At 46.0% G+C, this 22860-nt stretch overlaps 1 protein-coding gene across 5 annotated transcripts in view; it reads right to left on the bottom strand.

The window, feature by feature from the left end:
- The window catches only part of LOC105469029 (protein kinase C alpha), a 528020-nt gene that overhangs the window by 123274 nt on the left and 381886 nt on the right, over positions 1-22860 (bottom strand). For all 5 annotated transcript variants that reach the window (XM_011719548.2, XM_011719550.3, XM_011719549.2 and 2 more), the window contains 3 exons: positions 10758-10914; positions 9588-9722; positions 8980-9076 (listed from right to left, as the gene is read on the bottom strand). In XM_011719548.2, the coding sequence (XP_011717850.1) occupies positions 8980-9076; positions 9588-9722; positions 10758-10914 (389 nt within the window). The remainder of the gene's footprint in view (positions 1-8979; positions 9077-9587; positions 9723-10757; positions 10915-22860) is intronic.

Below are 22860 nucleotides of genomic sequence, written 5' to 3'. Positions count from 1 at the left end.
ATAATGAGACTCTCTTAATCCTTTTCTATGGATGGACCTGCTCTACATTTCTTTTTCCCTCTTGAGGGCTAATTCTTGACACTGCATGCCTTCTTTCAATCCTGCAAAGCTAGGTTAGGTGCTAGAATGATGTACTGAAATACTCAAGTACCTTCTCCCAATCCCACAAAGTTGAGCTGGCTGTCTGCATATGCTTGCATTCACTGTCCATGGGGGCACACTTAGGGAGCCAGTGTGGGGGTGGGGGGTGAGGTGTGCAGAGTTTGGGAACAGTAGATGAGGTGTCTCAAGCAGCTCGTGGATGTGCTTCCTGATGGAGTCCGTAGAACAGTTCAGAGGGTCAGCAGCTTCTCTTTCCTGCTCTCGGCCTCTCCCAATCTCTCAGTCATGCTGATTATCTCAGCAAGCTGGGCGAGGCGAGAAAGAAGTGGGGCTCTTGGGCAGTGTTCTGGATGGCTGGGGGAGCTGGGTGCTTACTTACAATGCTCTCACTTCCCCCCTTAGGAGGAATTACGGGTGAGGGAGTCTCTCTTGGCTCTGAGCAGTGCTGCCTTGGGGGAGAGGTATTGCAGATAAAGTAAAACTAGTTCTTCCTACCCTCTTCAATGTGTTTATTTGTGGATGTTTTTCCTCCAACAGTGTGCTGAAACTTCTCTGCTGGCCTCCCAGACTCCTACAAAGATACTCTTGTCCATAGGTAGTTGTCAAAATTGATGTGTCTACAGGGGAATGATGGTGAAAGCTCCTATTCCACCACTGTGCTGACATCTAGCTTTAGATTCTGTTGTGATAGTGTGGCTCTAGAGGATTTCCAAGATAAGGCGAAATGTAGCTATTGACTTTTTAGAATTTATGATTCAGCTGACAATGTGCTTCAAATCACAAGAGGTAGACAGACTGGGTTCCTCTGGGATGACTTGTCTAATGGGTAGAAGAATTTCCAAGGCTTTCTCAACTCTCTGAGGAGACAGGCTAGGTGTGAGGACAGTAGTCTATGACTGGGAAAAATCAGACTAATTATGAGGGGGTTGACTTGAGGTTCTAAGGCAGAGCACAGATGCTTACGGCTGAGTCAGGCTAACGTGGCATTAGCAACCTGGGAGCAGGTACAAAAGGCAGGTCCCTCAGATGCCAAAGCCCTCGATCAGGTGTGCACTCGAGTTCAAACAACCTTCACCAGCCTCCTGGGTGCCAGATGTCAGGAGAAAGTGGGTGAAAGCAGAGATGAACTGGGAAGCCTGTCTGCTGAAAACGTCATCAAGATAGAAGTATTCGGGTTCAGCCTCAGGTGCTAAGAAACTATAAATGTTGGAATAACCAATCCACTGGTCTGTTCTCAGAAAGAAGTCCTTGATAACAATTTCTAATGCTCAAAACAGGGTTCTAAGAATGCTCTTACCTCTTGATAGCACCTCATTTGCACATATAAATAACTTTCCATAAATATAAGTCAAAATCAAATTTGGGCAAATCATGTCTATTGCATATAATTAGCAAACATTTATTGGGCACTTACTCTATGCCAGGTACTAGTCTAAGTAACTTACATAAGTGAACTGAGTAAATCCTCACAGCAGTCCTATGCAGCAGGCTCTATTATTATCTTCACTTCATAAACAAGGAAAACAAAGGTCAGAGAGTATAAGGAACTTATCCTAGATCATCAGCTGGGAAGTGGCAGAGCGGGGATATGAAACTATGGCTGTTTTAAATTGCATATTCCTTCTAGGAAAATACCATGCTCAAACATTGAGTAATGTGTCCCGGGTCATACAACTGGGATGTAAAACGTGCAGGATTTGAACCTAGAAGTCTGGGTCCAACACTGAGGCTTCTAATCACTATGCAATACCACTTCTCATATGAAAGTAATATACCATGCCCCGCACAGAAACTGCCTAGCATCTGATCATCACACAGCGGGCATTGCCATGATTCCCCCTGCTTTCATCACTGCTGTATCAACATCACAACTCCTGCTCCCCAGGAAGGGACAGGGTGGGAACTGGTCCTCAAAACCGCACTTCATTTTTCACACTTGGCTATAAATTTCTTTCTTTATAAGAACTTTAAAAGTATCTCCCTTCAGAGAGCTCACACAAGCTTCAAGGGACACTGCAATTTAAAAAAACTCATCTTGTTTTCTTGGGTCCTGATACTCAAAATAGTAATACGTGATATATTATCCATCAGCTTTCTGATGGGACATCATTTTTCATTATATTCTGACAACAGAAATATCCCATCGCAGACGAAGCCCCAGGTGTGCTGGCTCTTAGCTGTCTTCGTTCTGCTACAAGTGTCTTTTTGGTTTTTTTTAATATTAGATGTTTAACTTGCTCTGGAATAGAGTAATGGTGTATAGAGACAGCAATGGTGTGCAGCAAAAGTTACGGTTACAATAAGAAGAGGAAAAGGTCAAAGTGCTTTTAGCTTCTTATTTTGCTCTATTTTTAAAATGATGAACAAAATAACAAATGACAAAAACAATAAAAAGCCTGGACAATTGAGCAGAATTGAATGGTGTAGGCTCATTTAAGGAAAGCTGCTTGACTTTTTAATATTAGAATCTCCATTAACTGTTAACAGCACATGGAGTAGATAAGCAACCCCACAGGTAGAAATGAGTTCATTGAAAGTCCATTCCCAGCTAAAAGCCATCAAAATGCAAATTAAAAGTAGTCATTGTGATACTGGAGCAAAATGAGCAAATGTGTGTTTCGTTTTGTGAAACCTGAAGCATGGAGAAGGGAGATGTGGTCTCTTCATCATTTGTCCTGAAGTGCCCTCAGCCCCAGGTCCATGGCTGGGGTTATTTGCCCTTCTGGCTTGATTTCTCTTGAGGTTGCAGGATTGGGGAAGAAGGTCTTAGACAAAGTAAACAGCTCTAGGGAAGAGGGGCCAAGCTTAGGAGAAAGGCTCTGCACAGCAGGAAGGGGGGTTGAGGAAACGAAGGAATGTAACTCTGGGGATAGGAAGTGGCTGGATCCCAGGCAGGCCTAGAAACTGGTCCCAGAACTCCCTTCCCCTCACCTTTACCCTTCCCCTACCTCTCAGCCCATTTTCTTGATTCTAGGACAACTCCAAGACTCTGAAGGTAGATGTAGCCCAAATAGGCTCACAGAAAGAAACAACTGATGGATAAACATGAAACAAAAATACCAAGCTTACTAATGAAATGCAAATGACAATAAGAACTTCTGGAACTGTTTTAAAAGAGGGAAAGATGTGGCTAGAAGATACCTTTTTTTTTTTTTTTTTTTTTTTAAAACCATTGGAAATGTGAATGTAGCATGTAACTCCCTGGGTACAGCTCAAGATGTGAACGATTCAGATCCCAGATTTTGTAAAAGATCAGAGAGCAACATTACATCAGCAAAAGTACTGGACCTTCATGTGAATCCAATCAGTAGTCAATCAACTGTGACGTTTCTGTTGTTAACTTAATCACTTCTCTAATGAATTACTAGCTGCAACAACCATTATGATTACACTTGTATTGATTCTTGGTGTGATTCACATCAATTTTTTTTTTTTTTGAGATGGAGTCTTGCTCTGTTGCCTAGGCTAGATTGCAGTGGCGCGATCTCAGCTCACTGCAGCCTCCACCTCCTGGGTTCAAGCAATTCTCTGCCTCAGTCTCCCGAGTAGCTGGGATTACAGGTGCCCACCACTATGCCTGGCTAATTTTTTGTATTTTTAGTAGAGACGGGGTTTCACCATCTTGGCCAGGCTGGTCTTGAACTCCTGACCTCGTGATCCACCACCTTGGCCTCCCAAAGTGCGGGGATTACAGGCGTGAGTCCCCGCGCCCGGCCAAATCATCTTTCATATGTGCTCACTTTTCAGTTTGTAATTGAGACCCAGCATCAAACTATTGAATGGAGAAGGGTCAGTGCAAGCTGACTTCTCACTGTGGTGTTATATTCACTGCCCTGCCAACAGCTAATATCCGGCCGTATCAGGATATTAGTTCTATTTATTACTAATAGAAAAACAGAACTAGTTATCCTGACCTGTTTTTTTCCATTTACAGTTAAGTACGCCAATGCACAGAGAGGTCACATAATAAATAAGTGACAAAACTAGGATTTGATTCTAGAGCCTATGGGCTGAACCAGAAGTTGGCAAACTCTGGCCCTTGGGCCAAGTCTGGTCTGCTAGCTGTTTTTGTAAGTAACTTGTTATCGGAATACACCAACACTCATTTGTTTATGTATTTGTGCTCTTTTGAGCTGCAACGGCAGAGTTGAGTGTTATACCAGACACTGCATGGCCCACAAAGCCTAAAATATTTATTCTCTGACTATGTACAGAAGAAGTTTGCTGAGCAGAGCTACCCCATCCTCTGCACTGCCTCTAATGCAAGGTGGACCTTTTCCCAACTCTGGCCGTGAGCCTGATCACAGGGAGCAGAGACCAAGGAGTGAGAGGAAAGAACAGGAATCTCATTTGTCCTCAATAGTGCCCGGAGATTCAGGGGAATCACTGGCCAGCACAGGGGATATAAGCTCCCTGCTTTGTTCCCAAAGATTTTTGTAGCAGGACTCACAGGTACAGAACGTAAGCGCCACAGAAAGCAGGAGCTGTCTGCTTAGCCCACTGCTGGCACCTTACTTTAACCAATGGAAAAACGCATCATTTATGTTTGTGAATCAGGGACCATGCGTACTTTACTTGATGACAAACATGGAACAGATTAAAGGCCCACAGACACACTGTCCATGAATATCGCAATCAAGATTCTGGCTTGTTTTGTCTTGTAGGAGAATGAACGGCTCTAGCAGGATCTGTACTAGCGAGGAAGGTCATCTCCAGCCACCCTGGAATATTCCTTGGCTCCTAAGAGCTCCACTCACCACTCACTGATCAATCTGTTTGCCAAGATTTGAGAACCAACCATTTAAATTGCAAAAATGTTCCATCTAATTATCGAATGAATACTAACGCAGTGGCAGAGTTGTAAATGCTCATTTGGTTTCTCTTTCATCCAACGGAATGACTTTTGATTTCTGGAGAAGGATTCGAAAACTGCATGGAGGGAACCCTTTTTAGAAAACAGAGCTGGACATGGAAAGATAAGGACAGACTGGACACTGTGTGATGCCACTGAGTGATGCCTGTTCCCAGCAGGACGAACCCTCATGTGTGTTTCAACCAATACAGATTCATCATTGAACTTAACAAAAATATCTTACTCAGCTGAATCAAACTGTTACTGGAGGGTGGCAAAATATCTATGAAAGAGTGGGTAGGGAAGAAAAGACTAATGTGATGGAAAGCAAGTAAGAAAGGCAGTTATTTGGCGAGAAAGGGCCCAGAGAGGGGAGTCTGGAGACACTGAGAAGCACTCACGCTACAGACTGAGAAGGAGGAAACGGGGTGGGGGCTCAAAGAGGTGCTTCAAATTGGACCTGATGCCAACTGGCACCCTGTTTGCAAAGCCTGGCTGCCGCCCAGAACTGCTCAAACGTGGATGCCAGCCTTTCTGCCCTGGTGCATCCCTTCCCAGTAACTTGGCACTGGGGAAGTCTTGCAACTCTCACATTTATAGACCTCAACAAAACACCATTATGTGATTGAACCCCTGCCTAAAATCAGATCTGAATATGCATTTTTAAAATGAAGCATGGCAGCTGTCATAAAATTCTCAGCATCTTTTTGATGCCATCCTCTAGTGGCTTTCTGCCCAGTCTCTCGCAGTTGTGTTTTTTTTGTAAATGCTCTAAGCAAATGAGCTAATGTAATTTGAGTAAAATCTAGGAACTATAAGCTGAAAGGTATTTAAAGCAAAGGCTAGAATGCAGTTCATGTAGATGCTCCAGGCATAGACCTCAGTAGGCTGAAGAGCAGAGCCTCCACCCCATGCAACTCTGCTGACGCCACCTCTCCCAAGGATGCTGCACAGTCTCGGGCTGGCGCTCCTGCCAAGTCCCCAGCCCTCTCAGGAGGAGGAACAGTGACCAGCAACACACCCGGGGCCTCTGACCAGCCTCCCAAGAGAAATGCTTCGCGTTTGCTCAGGGCCTCTGGCCTGTATTTTGTTTTTGTTTGTTTGGAACTCTGACCTTTATAAAAAGCTGAACTCACTGCCCAGAAAAACAGGAGGTTTACTCACCAGGAAGCCACGACAATGAAGCACAAAGAGTGGGTCAATATTTCTCCAGCAGCAAAGCTAAGTCTCAGACATTACTGTGAGGAACCCCATGGGGAACGCCCGTGCTGTTCCTCCCTCGAATGCATTCTTTCTGCGCCAGCAGCCCCTGACCCAGTGACTGTTCGTGATCAACACCACGGCATAATGTTCAGTAAGGAAGGTTCTTTCTGGCTCCTCAGGTTCCTCCCCTGCCTGAGACAGCTGAGGAATGCTGGCACTCAGTCCTGAAACTCTCTCTAGAAGGATCCATCCGTCACAGAGGTGGTGTGACATCAGGGATGGGGCTCAAGAAGGTGGTCCTCTCTAGTACCCCGGGTCTGCATCTTCAGCTGCAGGGTAGGGGTGGAAACAGATAATGAAGCAAGGGAAGAAATACAAATTGAAAAAGAGCTATGCCTGGCATAGTCATTTGAACCTGCCCCAAAACCCTGACTTTCATCTTTGTACTTGAATTCCTCTAAATATCATAAGGCCTCTTTGAAAAGAATCTCATTCTTTTCTATCGATAGACAAATAGTAGATACACAGATACACACACATATTTATATTTATACATATTCTAATATATATAACTATACAAATAATTTTTTAAAATTATTTTTTCTCTCCTCTATTTTTGAAGAGCAGAGACTGCCAGCTGGTTCTGACTGGTTGGATCCTACTGGTGTCTAAAGCAATAGATGCACATTTGACCTACACAGAGTTCTAAGATTTTGTTTGTTTTCTTGAGTCAGAGTCTCACTCTGTTGCCCAGGCTGGAGTACAGTGGTGTGATCTTGGCTCACTGCAACTTCTGCCTCCCGGGTTCGAGTGATTCTCGTGCCTCAGCCACCGAGTAGTTGGGATTACGGGCGCATGCCACCACACCCTGCTAGTGTTTGCATTTTTCGTAGAGGCTGGGTTTCGCCACGTTGCCCAGGCTGGTTTCAAACTTGTGAGCTTAAGCAACCTGCCTGCCTTGGCCTCCCAAAGTGCTGGGACTATAGGTGTGAGCTACCACAACTGGACAGTTATAAAAATTTTTTTTTTTTTTTTTTTTTTTGAGACAGAGTCTTGCTCTGTTGCCCAGGCTGGAGTGCAGTGGCATGAACTCGGCTCACTGCAACTTCCGCCTCCCAGGTTTAAGCAATTCTCATGCCTCAGCCTCTGGAGTAGCTGGGAGTACAAGCGCATGCCACCAAACCCAGCTAAGTTTTGTATTTTTAGTAGAGATAGGGTTTTGACATGTTGGCCAGTCTTGAACTCCTGACCTCAAGTGATCTGCCTGCCTCAACCTCCCAAAGTACTGGGATTACAGGAGTGAGACACCGCACCTGGCCTGGTTCTAAGTTTTAACATTAGAACTCTGCCAACATTAAGATAAATCAGAATGTATCACATAAAAACCTGGATTTCTGTCTTCTCTTGAAGAAGGAAGATCTGGCAACACAGGCCTGGACTCGCGTGTGAGAAACATCAAGTCGGGCAGGGTAGCAGTAGCTGCCACCTGCAGACAGGGCTCAAGCTTACCAGCTTACCCCAGTCTCCACCACTCCCTACTGCCTCAATCCTGAGGCCTGCTGTTCACTGCCATTTATCACCTGTGAATCATTTCACTCGTTCGTGCTCCCAAGGACATCTAACCAGAGCCCCTGCCATTTAGTATTTGCCACCAACATAGACTTTAACCAAACATCAGTTTAACAAAGTAATTTGAACAACTGCATGTTTTACATCCTTTGGGATTCATTCTCTCTGGATAAGACCTATATGTTTCTTTTGCAGGGTGCATGAAGGAGGTTTATTATCCTCCCAAGACCACTCTTCCCCACCCCCCAGATCTGTCTGTTTCTTAGAGAACAACAGAAGAAGGAAAACAGGAGCAATAGCATCCCTTTAGTGTCAACATTTCAGTAACAGTTCAGCACCTATACACATGTGTGCGTGTGCACGTGTATTGCTCTAGAGTGGGGAAATTCTGGGGAATTCTAATGAGTCTGAAGAAGAGAAAGATTCACAAAGGAATTAACCTGTTACACAGACTGAAAAGGCTACTCTACGAGTCCCTCGAACAGCCAAAATGAAGCGTGATGAGAGAAGCAGAAAAATATTAGAAGTTGTGACTTTAAAACATAAGGAAGGTGCTTAGAGAAAAGAACTGTTTACTAAAAGCTGAGATGTCTGGTAAAGGAAGAGGAGAAGGGAGAGAGAGGAGAAGAAAAAGAGAAGTAAGCAGCAGAGGAGGAGAAGAAAAAAGACCAGGGAATCCGGGACAGAGGCAAACACAAATACCAAGAGGAAGAAGAGAAGGAGGTGGCCTTTGCTGAACACTTGGAATATAGATAAAAAAGGATCACACACAAAGGCATATTTGTTTAAGCTGGTCTTTCAGAACAAAATTAGGAACCTTGTACTTTCTGCAGGGGGAAAAAAAAAGTCTCAGATGATAGCCTGATTACACACAAATGAGCTCCCAAGGAAAGGCCAAAATGACTTCCTCCTTTTCAGAAGAGCACAAGTCCTCCTTTGTAAGAACAATCCTGCCCCTCAGAGGCTGCTTCTCTCCCCAGTGATGTGCAAATCGATCTCTTATGCAAAAATCAACCATGCTTTCATTTCTGGGATATTTCCAGTTTCCATTTTCTAAGTGATAAGAGTCATAAAAAGTCAACAGCTTGCAAAGGAAAGGGAGTGAACAACATTTATGTTTTTAAATAAAGAAAAAGATCATTAACATTTAGATTACTTTTTTGCCTTTCGAAAATGTGACCACACTATCTCGGCTGTTCCTGAAGTCAGGCTTTCTACAGGAAAGGTGTTTCCAGGCATTTTGTTATCCTCACCTCGAATTTCTGCCTGAGTTCCATGTTTCCTTCTTCGTCCCCTTCTGGAATGGGTACATTGTAGTACTCACCTTCTTCTTGGTTAAGCAACTTGTACCTTTCAAAGACAGGAGAAAAAGAGTTACCACCGCAAGTTTAGCAAGCCTTCTCCTGAACCTCTAGTCAAGCTGTTTTGTGAAACGCATCCTATGGAGAGGCTACAGGTAGAGAAGTAGACATTTGACTTTTTTAAATTTTTATATTTTTGAGACAGGGTAGCTCTGTTGCCCAGGCGGGAGGGCAGTGGTGAATCACGGCTCACGGCAGCCTCAACCTCCTGGGCTCAAGCGATCCTCAAGCCTCAGCCTCCTGAGTAGCTGGGACTACAGGTTATACCACCACGCCTGGCTAATTTTTGTATTTTTTGTAGAGATGGGGTTTCTCCATGTTGCCCAGGCTGGTCTCAAACTTCAGGGCTCAAGCAATCCACCTGCCTTGGCCTCTTGAAGTGCTGGGATTATAGGCATGAGGCACCATGTCCGGTCTCAACTGACATTTTAGAGACTGAAACCTAACTGTCTAAATGGTCTGATGCTTTGAGACATATTCAACCTCAGCAGCTTCCATACCATCCACTGGCTGGCATCTTCATTAGTTCCGAAACCCCAAAGGAAAGGGATCCCATGAAGTCATTCCTTGTTGTTCGATCCCAGTCCCAGATTTCTACAGACAGTCGTCGGTCTTTGTCTGAAGGTTTCAATTTGCTACAAGACACACACACATGCAAACACTAGGTTATTTTGATCATGGTTTCTTGGGAGATACCACCTGTACATGATTTGAGCCTGAGATACAGAAATAGTATATTTGATTCTCTTCCTGGTCCAGTAAAATACCAACCCCTTATGCTGGCAACCAAAGCGCTACAGGAGGAGTTAACAAACTATGACCCATGGGCCAAATCTAGCCCACCGTCTATTTTTATAAATAAAGTTTTATTAGAACCCAGCCATGGCTATTTGTTTACATATTGCCTATGGCTGCTTTGGCACTAGAAAGTTGTACAGGTGCAACAGAGGCTATATGACCCACAAGGCCTAAAATATATACTATCTGATCCTTTACAGAGCAGAGCTTGCTGGTCCCTCTAGAATAGATAGCTACCTTTCTGGTTGTCCACAGAAAAACTGCTTCCTGTATACTAGTCTACAAAGGGGACCTCTTGCTTTTGCTCAGCTGCACTCAGTCTTCCTGACTTATTTATTCCCTCCTTCCTTCTTCCCCTTCTACCATCTCTACCTCTGAAATCCTAGCAACCCTCCCAGGCTGGCTTTAAGTGTCACCTTTTCCAGGAGGTCTTCTCTCTTTGAAGGCAAGAATGATCTTGCCGTTTCAGTGGCAATAACACTTCCTATATTACTCACTCATTCTGTGGTCTAAAAATTATTTAAATTCTTGTCTTATGCCCTCCCCTAACTCTCAAAAGAACCTAAGTCTATCGAGAGGTGGACTCACCGGATACATTTTTACATCATCTTTAATACCTTACACAGAATTGTTTAACCAGGTTAGATAATGATAATAATTTGAGGCCGGAATTATGCAACTCTTGGTAAATCAAATTACTATCTATCAAACAGGTGCTAATAGCTACCTCCCTAATGGCAGCCTGAGGAGGTCTTAGGACTGAAGACACGTTTAAAGACGTTTATAATGAACCTACTTCATTACCTCAAACAACGAGGTGGGCAACTGCATGGTGTATAGGAATGAGATTTGATCAAGGAGAGACCACTTACAATGTAAAGGACTCATTCCACTGGGGATTTAGTGTGGAGCGGATGGTTTTGGTTTTTTGTTTGCTTTCATTCTTGGGATCAGGAATAAGTTTCAGCTTCACATAAGGATCTGAAAGCCCGTTTGGATCCATAGGGATTAGATTTTTTGCATCTCGTACTGTGAAGAGAGAAGGAAGAAAACATTACAAAAAGAGAACGGACCTATATTGCCCAGTGTCCTGTGCCAATACCAAGCTGAGTAAAAGAGAAGTCAGGATGGCATTTAAGGAGAGAGATGGTGGGAAGCCAAATGCCCCTAACGCTCGTCATGAGAAAAGCTACCCACTGCCACCACCGGCAGAGATAACAGGCATCGTGTGGGCCCTTGTGGGCGGGTCTTGGGACTCAGCACCAGCCTGGACTGGCAGCATCAGCAACACTCAGATATCTATTAGAAATGCAGAGACCCAGGTCCCACCCCAAACCTGCCGAAGCAGAATCCATTATTTAACAAGATTCCCAGGTGACCTCTGCAGCACCCCAGGAGTAATGGCGCACCCTCCCAGCATGGAGGCAACCAGCCCGACCTGGTCCATGGTGCCGCACATGCACCTGACCTCCCAGAAGGTGTTATCCCTTTTTGTGGGTAAAGGCCAATGGCTTCCAACTCTGACTGTACATTGGAATCACAAGGGAGTTGGGGAATGGGGGAGTTAAAAATTCTAATCCCCAGAATTAAACTAGAATCTCCAAGGAATGTGGCTCAAATATTCGTTTTTAAAAGCTCCTTGGGTGATTCTACTGGGCAGCAGGGGCAAGCACCATTGCTGTATACAGCTGTAACTTAGAATTGCTGCCCGGTGCTGATCCATGGACCAGCGACATCTACATCACCTGGGAGCTCATTAGACATGTAGAACCTTGGGTCCCACCTCAGACTTAATAACTCAGAATCCTCACTTTAACAAGACCTCCAGGCACTTCCAATGCAATCCTAGCTTGAGAAACCTGATATGGGAATCAAAAATAATTAGAAGGAAACGCCATTTCGTCCACAGAAGAAAGCAGGCTCGGAGATTTAAGAGCTGGCAGAGGCTCACAACCGTGAGAAGCTGTCTAACGCCACTGCACATCAACGTAAAAGGTAATTATCTACTGCTATGATGAAGGGACAAAGGCCTGAGCCTCCTACCCCAAATGCCTTCCTCATTATCTTCCCATGGCATCTTTCCCAGTGAGGCTGAATTACCAGATATGCAACTGGTCAGACACCATCAACACACGTATAACTGGGACCAGGCTCCCTGGTCCAGTGGTTCCCACAGTGTGGTCCCTGGACTGGTGGCACTGGCATCATCTCCTGAATCAGAACTCTGGGGTGGGGTCCAGTGGTCTGTGTTTATCAAGCCTCCGGGTGATTCTGATGTCCATAAATGTTGCAGAACCACAGATCTAGGCAATTAGCATAGTTTATCAGCATAGTTTAATTATTAAGAATTACAAAAGAACTTTAGAAGAAGGCACTGGAGTTGTCAGTGGGCAGGGTTAGATGGGGAGGGGGCGGGGGGAGAATCCTAAAGATGTTGGGTCTTTGGACACAAATGAGGGAGGTACAGCCCTAAGATCAGAAGTCAGACAGGCATTGCCTTTACTAGTCTGTGGACCTACTGTGTGCCGCCTCCTGCCAGCCAACAGCCTTACATCCTCCTTACCTGGCAGCCTTACACAGGTGGGTAACAGATGGGACTATATTCAAATACAGAGGGGGAGGGGGCTGGCTCAGGCCTGCTAGCCACAGAGAAGCTGAATATATGTTTCTCGTACCCCATTTGTGCCTTCCAAGTATTTCTTCTCCTAAGAAAATATCTAACCTCATTCATCTCGGGGAGCAGATAGCACATAAATGAAACACACAGGCATGGTCCCTGTGGCTCAGCAGGTGTACGTGTGAACTCTGCCTCCTTCACCATGTAACCCTGAGCACTGGGAAGCTTTGTCTCTGAACCTATGTTTCTTCATCTAGAAAAATGAAGAGGGGCATAATTCCAGTAGTATAGAATTGTTGAGAGACTCAAATAAAATAATGCTTATAAAACACCTTACATGGTTAGGGGCTTGGAAAATGAAAAAAAAAAAAAAAATCCATGATGTGAGTGCTCACTACACCCCAGGCATGATGGACTCGTTTCCACTCTTATCATGCTGAAATCTACAGGGCTGAAGGCCCCCAGGGGACTTGGTCACTGGATAATTCATCAAGCTCATGTGAAAGGTTTTAATCCAATGCAGAAGGTCTAGCCCACTAAAACATCAACCCTGAGTATCACCAAAGATTGAGCACAAAAATGGAGCTCTCCCATGAGGAATGGAAAGAGGCCAGCGTGCTCTCTCTGATTAAACACCAGAATGAGAATCAGATGCTTTTTAAAAGGCAGAAAATGCCCTGGAATGTCTAACAATGGAGGCTGCAGAAGGTCACATCCTGGACAAGCCAAAGAAGACCCTTATCAAGGCCACCAAGAGGTCCTGCGTTGCCTCCTGCCAGTTGCAGAATTATTGCGGGTGCTGGCTTTTATATCTTCAATTTATATTCCTGACAGACAACACACACACAAAATCATTTAAGTAGGATCTCTTCTGAATGGTGATGAGTTAAAATCTTGATGGGATTTAAAGCTGTGAGCTTCCTACTGAGATACTATCATTTAAGTTGCAAATAAAATAAGTTGAAAATAAAAAGAGTTATCAATTCCAAATGTCATTGAAGCAGATAGTGGGTCCAAATTTCAATTTCTTATCACAGCAGAGAACAGCCTGTGTGATGTGTGACTCATGGCATGCCAGGACACCTGAATCAGGATTATGAGCAACTAACTTGGGGTCCCATCTCAGAGTGTAGGATCTGGGGCAAGGCCGCCTGCGTTTGCATTCTGGCTCTGCCACTCTGTGGCTGTGGACAAGCTATTTTATGTCCCTAAGTTTCCTCATCTGGAAAATTATATCTCCTTCAAGTCAGGATTATGTAGGCTCATACATGTAAAGTGCTTAGAGCAGTGATAGGCACACGGTGAGAGCATAATAGCAATGATCATAATTGCTCTTCATACAAGTTACTGGTGGAGAACAAAATTGACAAGCCTTAGATGCGCAGAAACTGCACTGACAGCTTACGGAGTGGCAAGCAAATGTCAGGGAAAACAGTACAGTGTGGCAATGTTCTAACAGGGTTGCAACTGTATGGTTTCAAGAATGTCAGGCTAAGAGACAATGCTAGGGGGCATTACTCATAGGAGTAGTTGTAAGGAAGCTGGAAGAGGGGAAGCTAGGAAAGAGAACATAAGAGGAAAATTGAAGTGGGGAAGCAGATGAGAATAAGGGCTAGAGACAGAAGAGAGAAACAAGGGAAAGACGTGATCGAGAAGTGGCGTCAAATCCCAACACTTTGGGAGGCTGAGGTGGGTGGATCACATGCTGTTGGGAGTTTGAGACCCGTCTGGCCAACATGGTGAAACCCCGTTTCTACTAAAAATACAAAAAGGAGCCGGGTGTGCTGGTGGGCACCTGTAATCCCAGATAGGAGATTGAGGCACGAGAATTGCTTGAACCTGGGAGGCGGAGGCTGCAGTGGGCCGAGATTGTGCCACTGCACTCCAGCCTGGGCGACACAGTGAGACTCTATCCCCCCACCTGCCAAAAAAAGATGTGGAGTCAGAGGGCAGCCCAGGCTAGGTGGGCAGATGTTCTCAACCTCAGCTATACCCTGGAAACACCTGGGATGTTTTAGTCAAACCCTGATCCCTGGGCCACGCCCTCAGAGAGTCAGATCTACTTGGTCCGGGTTGAGGCCCAGGCATCAGGATGGTGAAGCTCCCCAGAGAAGCCTCAGGTGCAGCCAGCACTCTTCACTGCACTCAGCACTCGCCCTCCGAGTGTGCTCCCTGGCCTAACACACCGACATCATTTGAAGACTTCGACTATTATTCACATTTTTCTTTCAATTGGCTCCCTTTTTAATAGCCACCATTTAAAAAGGAAATGTATCACTACAGGAAACAGAAAACCAAGATTGTTTGCCATAAATGGAAGGTAACCAGAAAAGTAAACACAACGAAAATCGATGTTACTCATTTCTAGCTGGATCCAGTTGCCTGAGATCTTCAGTCTCTTAGCTACAAAGGGGAAATTAACAAGTGCTAGAGTTTTAAGGATATTCCAGCCCCAGAAATCTTTGCTGCTTCAACTGAGATGGACAGAAAATTGGGAATAACTAACTCATCATGTAATTTAAGGTTTTTTTTAACATCCGTATAGTACCTTCAGAAATCACCTTAAGTGCAACCAGAAGTCACACCCATCAGTGGCCCCATCCCACACTTGGGAAGCACAGTTGGAGGGAATGCCAATTCCGCGGTTATTAAGGAAGTGGAATATTCCACAGCCTAACAGCAGTACTGGGTCCAAGAAGAACAGACCCGGCACCTGTCCCACGGCTCATTTCTTGTCTTTCACTTTCTGCAAGAACCAACTTGTTTCGACCCACAGAATCAAGATAAGGAAACACACACACAAAAATCACACTACTTTGATACATACAATATTGAAAATGAGATTTTTTTTTTTTTTTAAAGATCTATCATGCCAACTCAAGTTCCAAAAGATAGGTCTCTAAACCCAACAGTATAGAAACAACACACTTCCCTTGCTCATTCAGCTGCAGAAGCACTGACTGCTTCCCGAGGTCTACCCAAATGGCAGGGAACGCGGGAAGAATGGTTTTCTATCACAGCTCATTAGCAGTTCTGCAGCCTTTATGAGGAGGAGACACCTGCTGAGGAAATACATCTGTGCCACAGTACTGGCCATTTCAGAATAGAAAGTCTGTTCTGTAATTCCAGAACTTTAATAGAAATATAGAATACTAATTATATTCCCATATTTTTGGCTTCAGATGGCTGCTCTGAAATTATCAGCTGTCAAGCCTGGCACTGTGAAAAAAACAGCCTGGGTTAGAAGGTTATATAATTTCCTGATCATGGAACCTATCATTTCTGGATAAAGCTCATTCAAATGAGATGATGAAGACTGAGAACCACCTACCCAGTGATCCCTGATGCAGGTGGCTCGGCAGCCCAGGACATGAGAGTTGCAGAGTTTTAAGTCAATGTTGAGGAATGGGGTGGGGATACAGGCAGACGGGCTGTCTCATCAGCTCAGAGGACTGGGCCGCCCTAGCCGGACTGGAGAATCGAAGCCACAGGGGCACCACAGTACATGGCACAGTGCAGGCTAGGCGATGAAGCCGGTGATTTTGCCAAGAGCCTGCTTGATGAAAAGTGGAGATGTGGACCCAGGCAGGAAGCCAGGCAGGAGTGACTCCCATGCTTTCTCTGGGAGAAGCAAGGTGCGCCCACAAAGGCTTCCAGGCGCCTGAGTGAGGGATGCACATCCGATGACGCACCGGGGAAAGCCAGGCTGTGTCTGCTTGAATGGGTGCTCTGGGTGGTGGGTGACTTCTCAGGGGCAGCATCACTTAGGATCAAGAGTGTGGGTACCTAGGGTCAAATCTCTGCCTGCCACTTGTTAGCTGGATGGCTTTGGATAAATTACCCAACTTTGCAGTTTGTTCATCTGTAAGACAGGGACAATAACAGTGCCCATCCCACAGGGCTGTTGGGAAACTAAGTGAATTGATAGACGCAAAGAATTTAGAAGAGAACCCAGGACAAAGGAAGTGTTATGTATTTGCTATTATTACTAATGGTAGTGTTAAAGAAGCATTTGCTATCTTTATCATCATTGCCATCACCACCTCTACCCCCACCATCATTCAGTTCTCTCTGACCCCAGAAGCAGGGCTGTTTCCTCAGGGTAACAGACCACATTAGGCTACAGTGAAACAGTCAGCAACGAGGTGTTCCAAAATAATTTGCAATTAAAAAAAAAATAACTCATTGCAATCCTTGATCCATTCAGAGAACGATCCAGATGTTTTCCTTCTGTTTTTTGAGATGGAGTCTCACTCTGCTGCCCAGGCTGGAAAGCAGTGGTGCGATCTTGACTCACTGCAACCTCCACCTCCTGGGTTCAAGTGATTCTCCTGCGTCAGCCTCTAGAGTAGCTGGGACTACAAGCACCGCCTGGCTAACTTTTGTATTTTCAGTAGAGACGGGGTTTCGCCATGTTGGCCAGGCTGGTCTTGAACTCCTGACCTCAAGTGATCCACTAGCCTTGGCCTCCCAAAGTGCTGGGATTACACAGGCCTGAGCCACCGCACCCAGCCCCTCCAGGTGGTTTCTTAATCCAGAGAATATATGTAGCATAAATGATGGGGTGGAATGATAAACACCTATGACTCATCACCTCGCATGAAAGCTAGATTGGTGGCAACACTGCGGAACCCACCCAGCGTGTGCCCCTTTCCCACCTCCCCCCCGCCCCCCCAACTGTGGATTTTTAACCTCACTCTGAGGGTGCTCCAGCTGGGCAATGGGTCAAAGTAAGGTCACGGTCATGCAGAGGTTCTGAAGGATTCATCCATGGGCACATACACCAAAAGCTTTGTTGAGGACACAGCTGTATCCCTGTTGCCTGCGGACCAGAGTTGTCAGCACTGACCCACAGTGACCCCGCCCATCAAAGGGTTCATGTCTATATGGGGACATTGTTTAGTAATGTACAAAAGTCAAGTGTCTCCAGATTTAAGGACAACATGGCCCTTCAAATGATCTGTTTTGCTTTAGGAAATAATTCTCTGTTTTTATTGCTCTTTCTCCCCCATCTAAGAGCACCCTTGTTCCTGGCTTCTACTTAAAAGCCAAGAACAAGGACAAAGGCTCAAAACAGAATTACTGCAAAAGTCAGGATTGTTCAGTGTGTGCTGAACCAGTGACACCTCCCACCTCCACCCCTGCCTGACAGCAAAAGCAAGAGTAAACAAAATTCTCCAATCCTACTCCACACCAGGCATGAGCAAAAATGTTCTCTGACGCTGCAGAAAAACAAACAAACAAACTCTTCTTTGTTTAAAGTTACCAACAGCAAAAGAAATGTGAATGCAAAGATGTTGGTGGAAGGGCAGATAAGTGCTGGAAACAGGCGAGATGTAGTGTCTGTGGTCGAAAGAACTTCATGTCATTCAACACCAGGCCATGGAGTGAGGGACGCTTCCCAAACCCATGAGCCTTGTCTTTGAGGAATAAAAAATGACTTCAAACCCAGAGAATTCATTATTTTGATAATCATTAGATACCCAGAATGTTCTCTCAAAGGACTTTAGATCTCTAATTTAATTTCATGTAAAAAGATGCTATTATCAAGCCCATTTGCAGATAGGGCCTTCAGGCAGAGAGAGGTGAAATCACCTGTCCACTACACAAAGCCAATGAGTAGCCAAGCTGGGGCGAGCTAGTGATTGTACAAAACTCCACTTTTGCTTGCTGTTGTATAGAAATGACTTGAGCAAGACAAAGTCCCAGAGAAGAGGTGGGGAAGTCAGCCTCAGCTAGGAGAGGATGGAGGAGAAGGTTGCTCAGGAAAATGAGGAGGAAAGGAAACGCTCTTCCACTAGAAGGATGGGTGGCCAAAGAGCACAGAGGGAAAAGTGAACACACACCTTGCAGTGCTGTACTGAGCCCTGGGTGTGCCTATAGGGGTGGTGGGAAGGCAGGTAAAGCCTGCAGAGCTGTGTCTGTGCTTTGGTGCCTTCAACTTAGTGAAGGGTTTAAAGGTGCTGCACCTGATTTAAAGATGTGAGTGTAGTAGCTTCAGGGATGTAATTCTAAAACCAATAAACCTCTTAGTACACTGGGGTGTTCCAGTCACTACAGCTGGAATGTGCTGACATCTGCCTAAGAACCAACAGGCCAGTGACTGAATCAATGAAGACCATGATGTACCCAGTGACCACGTAGCCAGTGAGTACCCAGCAACCATGTCACCAAAGAGGAAATGGTGCTTTAGTGGGTTCTCTCTCTCTCTGCTGCAGTTACCAATTCTAGGACAAACAGCACATGGAAAGCAGAGAGGGAAAAGAAGATTGCAGTGGGTGTGAAAACGAGCTGGGTAAATTTGCACTGATGTAGAGATTTTTAAGGCCACAAAACAAATATTGAAACCAAGGAAAAATGATACTCCACAAAATAGCATAAATGTATCTAAAACAGTGTTCATTTCCCTACAGTAATGTTCCCAATGACAGTGGTGTGCATACTGCGAGAAGCCTGTTGGGTGGCTGGGATTGTCCTTTTTTTTCTTTTTTTTTTTTCAGGCAACAAGGACTGTTTAACCCTATGCAGGAGGAAACAAAAAAAATAAGTGGTGTGGGGAAAAGTTGTGGGTTCTGAAAATGTTTGGTCCCTGCCAGATGAATGACTGTTGGCTGAAGTAGGCTTCTCCACCACTAAGTGGAGTATGCTAAAGCTCATACTGCCCCAGTTCAGATCCCAGGACTTAACTCTAGCTCTGGCCTGCTTTCTGCTAGCAGGATGACATCAATAATAATCTTCCCAATAGGTATCCTCAGTTTCCTGTGGCTGCTGAAACAAAGTATCACAAACTTCCTGGTTAAGACAAGAGAAATGTATTGTCTCGTAGCTCTGGAGGTCAGGAGTCCAACATTCACATCACCAGGCCAAAATCAGGGGCTCCACAGGGCCATGTTCCTTTTGGAGGCTCTAGAGGAAAATCCACTCCAGGCCTTTTCCAGCTTCCAGTGGCAGCAGGCATGACTTGGCTCGTGGCCACATCACCTTCTTCTCTGTACCTATCATTTCTCTCTATGCCTCTCTAAGGATACACATGTGATTACATTTAGGGCCCATCCAAATCATCCAGAATAATTTCCCCACCTCAACATGTTTAACTCTATCACATTTGCAAAGACCCCTTTTCCAAATTAAGGGCACATTTATAGATTCCAGGGATTAAGATCTGATGTCTTCGGGTGGTTGTTATTCATCCTACTACAAGTACTACTGAGGAATTTCTTCTTAGAGTGATGAAAATGTTCTGGGTTGGACAGTGGTGGTGGTTGCACAATCTTGTGAATATACTGAAAACCACTACACTGTACATTTTTTAAGGGTGAATATTATGACCTGTGAGTTATATCTGAATTAACAAAGAGGACTTTACTGACAGGTTTCCACGTGCTTTAATACACCCACTCACTTAATACTCACAGCACTCCTGTGAAATAATGACTCAGATGCCCACTTTCCAGATGACAAAACCAAGGCAGAGAGATGTTAACAAACCTGCTCAAGGTTGGACATTTAGTAAGGGATGGAGTCAGGAGTGCAACTCAGTCCTGCCTCAGGGGCCTGGGCATTAACCTCTGTGTGGTCCCCACAAGGTGACCTCTGCATTCAGGTTCACCTATTTGTGTGGAACAGGAGATAGCAAACCTTTTTTAAAAAGAGCCAGATCACCAGTCGTTTAGGCTTTGCAGGTCACGAAGTCTCTACTGCCACTATTCAGGTCTATTGTGAAGCGAAAGCAGACACAGACAATATGTGAACAAATGAATGCAGCTGTGTTCCAATAAAACTTTATTTAAAAAATAGGCCAGGCACGGTGGCTCATGCCTGTAATCCTAGCACTTCGGGAGGCCAAGGTGGGTGGATTGCCTGAGCTCAGGAGCTCAAGACCAGCCTGGCCAACACTGTGAAAACCTGTCTCTATTAAAATACAAATTAGCTGGGTATAGCGGTGTGCGCCTGTAGTCCCAGCCACTCAGGAGTCTGAGGCAGGAGAATTGCTTCAACCCAGGAGGCAGAGGTTTCAGTGAGCCGAGATCGCGCCACTGTGCTCCAGCCTGGGCGACAGAGTGAGATTCAGTCTCAAAAAAAAAAAAAAAAAGAATAGGCTGTGGGTCAGATTTGGACCTTGGGCCGTAGTTTACTGACCCCCAGCACAGAACAAACACTACCCCACCAACACAGTGAGTTGTTTGAGGAGAAAGTGACACAAAAGAGAAAGCTCTACTTCCCTTAGCTTCCTTCTGCTTTGACTTGAGCCTCTGAACTCTGACCTTGTGCTGAAGCAAGGAAGGGGTTCTGGGCTGGGGGCGGGGTGGGGGGAGAAGTGTGTGAATCCATCTTCTCCTGTCTTAGCAGAACCTTCAGAAACCAGCACCTCTCATGTGCACCTTATGCTTACTTCTTTTCTCCCGGCTTTTCTGGCGCAGCAGTTGGCACCCCTGGACAAACCTGACGCACAGCCTCCTCTTCGGGGCGTCTGATCTGGCCGCGACCTGTTGCAATTGGCCAACCCCACCTTGTTCAGGCTTCCCCAGCCGTTCCCACACCTTAGCCGCACCCAGGAGCAAGTGCAAACAGGGAGCGCCACAGGATATCCACAGGGCCATTCTTTAATTATGCAACGGCTGCCTCGGAAATACGGATTTTAAATGAACATGTGCACAGTAGCACTGGGCCACAAGCAAGCTGACCTGTCCGGGCAAGCCTGGTGTGGGAGAGGCCCCCCTGCTTCCTCGTCATTCTAGCTGCGTTTTTCCAGAGTTCAGCGCTGGTGCTGCTGAGAAAGTACCCTCCTAACAGCTTGGTTACTCAGTTCAGGAGCATCTCCAGTGGCCAATGGGCTGGACCAGATAGAAAAAGGGAAAAATCCCTCACCCCACCAGCTCAGCTGCACCACGGAGCTCTCAAGTTTCCTCCGGCTCACATTTTCCCGGTCACGTTACCGGGAAGAACACGCTGTTCTTGAGGTTTGTTTGCGTCTCTACTTTGGGCCTCTTCTGACGATGCTGCGAGGGAGAACTTGGGTCTAAGAAGCTGCCAGTTCCCTCACGTCGCCACGAGTCAGTTCTGCACCGGGAGCCAGAACTCCTCGGCAAATGTTGATTGGGAAACTGGTGGAGTGACAGATTGCTTCCGGAACAGGATTTACCGAGCGCCCTTCCCACGTGATATTCCGGGGGCGGTCAAGCTGTCTAGCAATAAGGCAAAGTTCTGGGTTTAGGGGCTCTGACTTGGAGCCTCTAAAACCGTGCAGGCACACAAGCCCTGGCAAGGATGGGACATGTTACAGGCACTGCTGGGTCAGCTGGCATGGGACCCTGGGAGGAATCAGAACTGGCATTGCTAGGGGCTATCATGTGGGCACAGAAGGCCGTTTCAGAAGGGGCCCAGGCAGGCTCCGGCTGCCGCAGGAGAGGGGGCTGGGAAGTGTAGCCCCCAAGTGACACTCCTGACACACACAGGCTTTAACTTTGGATAACAGGCACATCCTAAAACACTCTGGGCTGGGCATTCTCCATTCTCTTTAAGCCATGCACCTCTTTAATACAACACTGCAGTTTTTATGACATTCTAGGGGAGGCCCTGGGTAGAGAACCTCTGTTGTATGCTTCAAGAGCCTGGTTCCGCCGGGACCGAGGGATCGTCCTCTCCCCACGCACTTTCAGAACCTGTGTGCAAAGGGACAGCAGGCTTCCTCCGGGTCATTCCTGCTTTGGCTAGGGAAGGGAAGAGCTCTGTGCTGTGGTCTGAATGTTTGTGCCTCCTGCCCCCAATTCGTGTTTGAAATCCTAACCCCCAAGGCAATGGCATTAAGAGGAGGGGCCTTTGGGAGGCGATTAGACCAGGAGGGCAGAGCCTCCATGAAGAGGATCAGTGTCCTTATAAGAGAAGCCCGAGGGAGCTGGTTTGCCCTTCCACCGTGTGAGGACGTGGGGCTATCGGAAAATGGGCCCCCTCTAGCCACTGAGTTTTCCTGTGCCCTGATCTCGGAGTCTCCAGCCTCCATAACTGTGAGAAGTAAACTTCTGTTGCTTACGAGCCACCCAGTTAAAAAGGTATATTATTAGATCAGACTAAGGCGGTTTTGGAGCTGGGAGAAATCCCAGCAACAGAGAGCAAGCGCTCGCTGGGATCTGCCTTTGGATAGGAGGCGTTGGGTGGTTGGTCCATGATGGTGGTGGCATATCCTGCCACTGGTGTGGGCACGTCTTCCCATTGGTGGGCATGCACTGTGGTCAGGCCCTCCATGGCATAAGGAGGTAACTGATTTCTCAAGCATGAACAATGAAGAGTCGATAGGACGGGTGAGTTGGTCGTGGGTAGCAGCCCAGGCACTGCCACTCGTCAGACTGATTCACTAGAAT

Source organism: Macaca nemestrina, chromosome 17 (genome assembly GCF_043159975.1).
Source record: "Macaca nemestrina isolate mMacNem1 chromosome 17, mMacNem.hap1, whole genome shotgun sequence".
Lineage (NCBI taxonomy): Eukaryota > Metazoa > Chordata > Mammalia > Primates > Cercopithecidae > Macaca > Macaca nemestrina.
This window is presented reverse-complemented; position numbering and strand designations above follow the sequence as displayed.